Source organism: Cryptotermes secundus, unplaced genomic scaffold (genome assembly GCF_002891405.2).
Source record: "Cryptotermes secundus unplaced genomic scaffold, Csec_1.0 scaffold407, whole genome shotgun sequence".
Classification (NCBI taxonomy): Eukaryota; Metazoa; Arthropoda; class Insecta; order Blattodea; family Kalotermitidae; genus Cryptotermes; species Cryptotermes secundus.
In genome coordinates this window covers 4066393-4070045 of record NW_019741981.1, presented here as the reverse complement: position 1 = coordinate 4070045, position 3653 = coordinate 4066393, and the positions used below count along the sequence as shown (strand labels likewise).

At 39.0% G+C, this 3653-nt stretch overlaps 1 protein-coding gene across 3 annotated transcripts in view; it reads right to left on the bottom strand.

Moving 5' to 3' along the window:
- Positions 1-948: 948 nt before the first annotated feature.
- Positions 949-3653, bottom strand: part of LOC111872959 (histone acetyltransferase KAT7) — a 441373-nt gene continuing 438668 nt past the window's right edge. For all 3 annotated transcript variants that reach the window (XM_033754896.1, XM_023867286.2, XM_023867287.2), the window contains exon 11: positions 949-2324. In XM_033754896.1, the coding sequence (XP_033610787.1) occupies positions 2205-2324 (120 nt within the window). In that variant the 3' untranslated portion in view covers positions 949-2204. The remainder of the gene's footprint in view (positions 2325-3653) is intronic.

Sequence of the window (3653 nt, the reverse complement as noted above, 5' to 3'; positions counted from 1 at the left end):
AAGTCCAGTGACGGTAGCACACGTTTCTTTCAATTAACACTAAATATATAACATCTAAGTTTCATTTGAAGAAATGTGAATTGTATTAATCTAATTCAGATGTCTGCATGAACAGATATGGAAGTGCTTGGAACAAAAATAATGTAGTTAAGAGTTTCAATACCTTTTAGAAAGAAACAAAAACTGAGTTTTTACTGCATGTGTGTGTTAAAACTGTATTCATATAAACGGTACATCACTGGATTCACATTACTTTCTACGAAATCGTCTTTGTTCGTTTGCTAAATCACATGACAACAAAACAACACATATTCTTATGTTTCTGGAGCTACATTCATTCCTCACCAAATCTCTCAATTTTAGAATTTCATTTTCATTTCATTTCATTTTGTGGTCAGGACCATAGTTATTAACTACATAACATAAGAAATAACTTGTACACAACATACCATCAAATTTTATCACCATAACCCAGTACGGGGTTGTTATAACATTAAGGATGAGGCAGACTGTACATTTAATATGTGCAAAGAAACAAGACATAGGAAAGTTGGTTGGAAAACTTTTTGTAAGTACACCACTTTATAATGACAGAATATATAAATATATCTAAGAGACACATAAAGCGATATCAGTTGAATTAAACTGCCTGAGGGTAAAGTTGAATGGTAATAGTTTCAGATGATCAGAAATGAGTTGTGGGCTCTAGAACAACAAGATACTTCTTGAGCACAGTAAAGTAAAGTAAAGGTAAAGCTATCCCTGTAACAGGCGGTGGAGGCCCATAGGGTTGTGGGATGTTGAGGTTCCCACATTTTCTAGACAATCGGCTCATAGATGGCGGTAAGGTTGTCAGCCTTACGCGCTGGCCGCCCTTTACTCCCCAAGAATATTCCTGGTACTCATTTCTCTTAGAGGCTGAGTCGACCCCAGGGCCATAGTACGGCTGGAAGGATTAGGTAAATTGAAAAAATCCAATGACCTAATCGGGATTCGACCCCACGACCTTCCGGCCATTGAGCAGAGTAATAGATTAAAACTTATCATGAAGATCTTGTAAAATGGATATAGGTAACCCACTGTAGCTTTGAAGCACCAAAATATGGCTGTGGCTCTCTGATAATACATTTACTTATCCTTTTAAACGTTTGTCTATTTGTCATTCCAACATCACATTTCATAAAATAATAATTTTCCCAGAGTTGCATGTGTGTGTGTGTGTGTGTGTGTGTAATTACGGATTAGTTGTGGTCTTTTCAAATCACAAAGAATCTTCCAAACCACTTCCATTTCTCAACATTTAAATATTAAAGAAACAGTTACCTTCTGTTACATTGAACCTGTTATAATACAGAGTTTCAAAACTGCATATGTCAGCAGCAGTAAAACAGACACATGTTTGAAGAATGACGTCTTCTGGGATGAGGAACCTCCGAGATGTCGGTTCACACAAGATCTACACGGCGCCACATCCCAGAAGACGGCATTCTTCTTTGTCACCACCGAGAAAACCTCAAATCTTACAGACACATGTTTGTTTACATGCCAGTTTTTGAAAATAATATTAGATAATAAAACAATTATTTTTTCCTTACATAAAGTTTAAGAACAGCAAAATACAAGAGATTTTACAAAAAAATTTGACATGTGACATTAACAAAACTAGCCATGGTTCAAATCTGTTTAATGTATTAGGCAAGGAAAAAGGCCGTTGGGAGAGATTATACTATGCAGCCTTCAGCTTTTACTTATACCACAATTAAAATATTTTCACATATAGTAGTACTAAACAACATAATACTATGAGCCAGTTAAACATTTTCTGTTATTGTACAACCATTTTACATAGTTTAATAATAAAATCTTACAAAATCCTTCCTTATCCTCATAAACATAATTTTACATTATACTTATTATTACATAATATATAACAATTTACAAAGTTTGTTTACATTTCCTTGAAAGCTATTCCACTTTCCTCCATCTATTAAACGCATTTCATGTAAATGAAGACATTTCTATATTCAATCAAATCCTGTCTTTCCTCAGATTGTCTCGTCACAGACTTGAAAAAGTCAACATCACTTTATGAATGTGCATATGATAAGTTCTCATAATCCCAGCAAGCAACAAGTTCACAGTGCTTTCACAACAAGCTGAGCCTTACCTTCTTCTCGGGACACTTCTACGGCATTCTCCGAGTATCAAGTGGGCCCAGTGGCGGCTGGTGCTACGAAAGGCGTCCACTTCAAGTACGTGGGATCAATTGCTTTGTACATGGATCCTCTTCTTTTCATGCGCTCTACATATTCATCAATCACATCCTGTAAGATCCAAGCAGATAAAGTGTGAATTTCACAATTTACACTGTTCTAGTACATGCAAATTGTTTCCAAGAGAATAATCACTTTCACAAAGTGAAAGGTCCGGACAAAGGACTGACTGATTACTCGTTTACTGAACGACAACTGTTCAACTGAATGTTCGCTCCAGAAAATATGGGCACCCTCCCACAGCACTCAATTTGTTCCTATGATAGCGTATATTCTCTCAAACACATAATTAAATACAATAAAGGAGTATCTATTTCCTAGCAGATTCAATTCGGCCACAGAATTGTACATCTTCAAGCCTATAGTATCTATCACATCTTTGAAGATGGCAGAACCCAAACTTGAGTGGGTTGAGTGGGTGGCAGAATAATGGTGATTTGGGGCTTGGGTACTGCGACAGAGCGCTCAATGGTGCCCAGGCCCCAAGCCTTACTAGGGGTCTCCATTTTCCTTCCGTGAGCCCAAATTAACTGCAAATACTACTATTTAATTTATTTTTATTTCATGTCTATAAAATTTCTAATATTTTGGCATGTAGACCCTTTGCTAGGTAATGTCTGAGTAGCGATCACGTGGGAAACCCAACAGACACGAACGCAACAATGGTACAGCAACAGAGGAACGGTGTGTTCTGTGCGGTCGGTGCCGATGTGTTATAAGCAGAACAGTTAGTGAGAGTCAGTAAGTTGGATGATTTGTAAGTCAGTCAGAGGACCCCGGGGGCTCAATCGTTATGAGCTGTTGCTGTGACAAGCTGGCACCTGAGGCCTGGGACCGTTCGGGAACCCAGAGGAAGGGGAACGTCCGCAGCCTCGACAGACTGGACGATAGTGAACAATCAATGGGAGCAGCTGGCCAGAACTGAAGACAATCTCAGTCGGGACTGTTGGTATCACTGCTCAGATCAGAACCGGATGCTTCCTGAATACAAGCCGGAAACATTACCGCTTCAGCCAACGTTCTGTCATAACTTCTAATATTAGGTGGTAATTTTGTTATCAACTGGTGGACTTTACTTGGGATGAGAGAGACACTTTAAACGTTGAAGAAAGCAGTCTTCTGGGATTTGGCACCGTGTATATGTGGTGTTAACCGACGTTTCGGAGGAACGTATCGCCCCCATCTTCAGGGTTGAAGAAGTATAAGTAAATCTGCAAGCGACAACACCGTGAGACACGGTCAAGCAGTCTGCAGAATTCTTATACTTTTTCTTCTACCCTGAAGATGGGGGCGATACGTTCCTCCGAAACGTCGGTTAACACCACATATACACGGTGCCAAATCCCAGAAGACTGCTTTCTTCATAGTCACCGCCGTGAA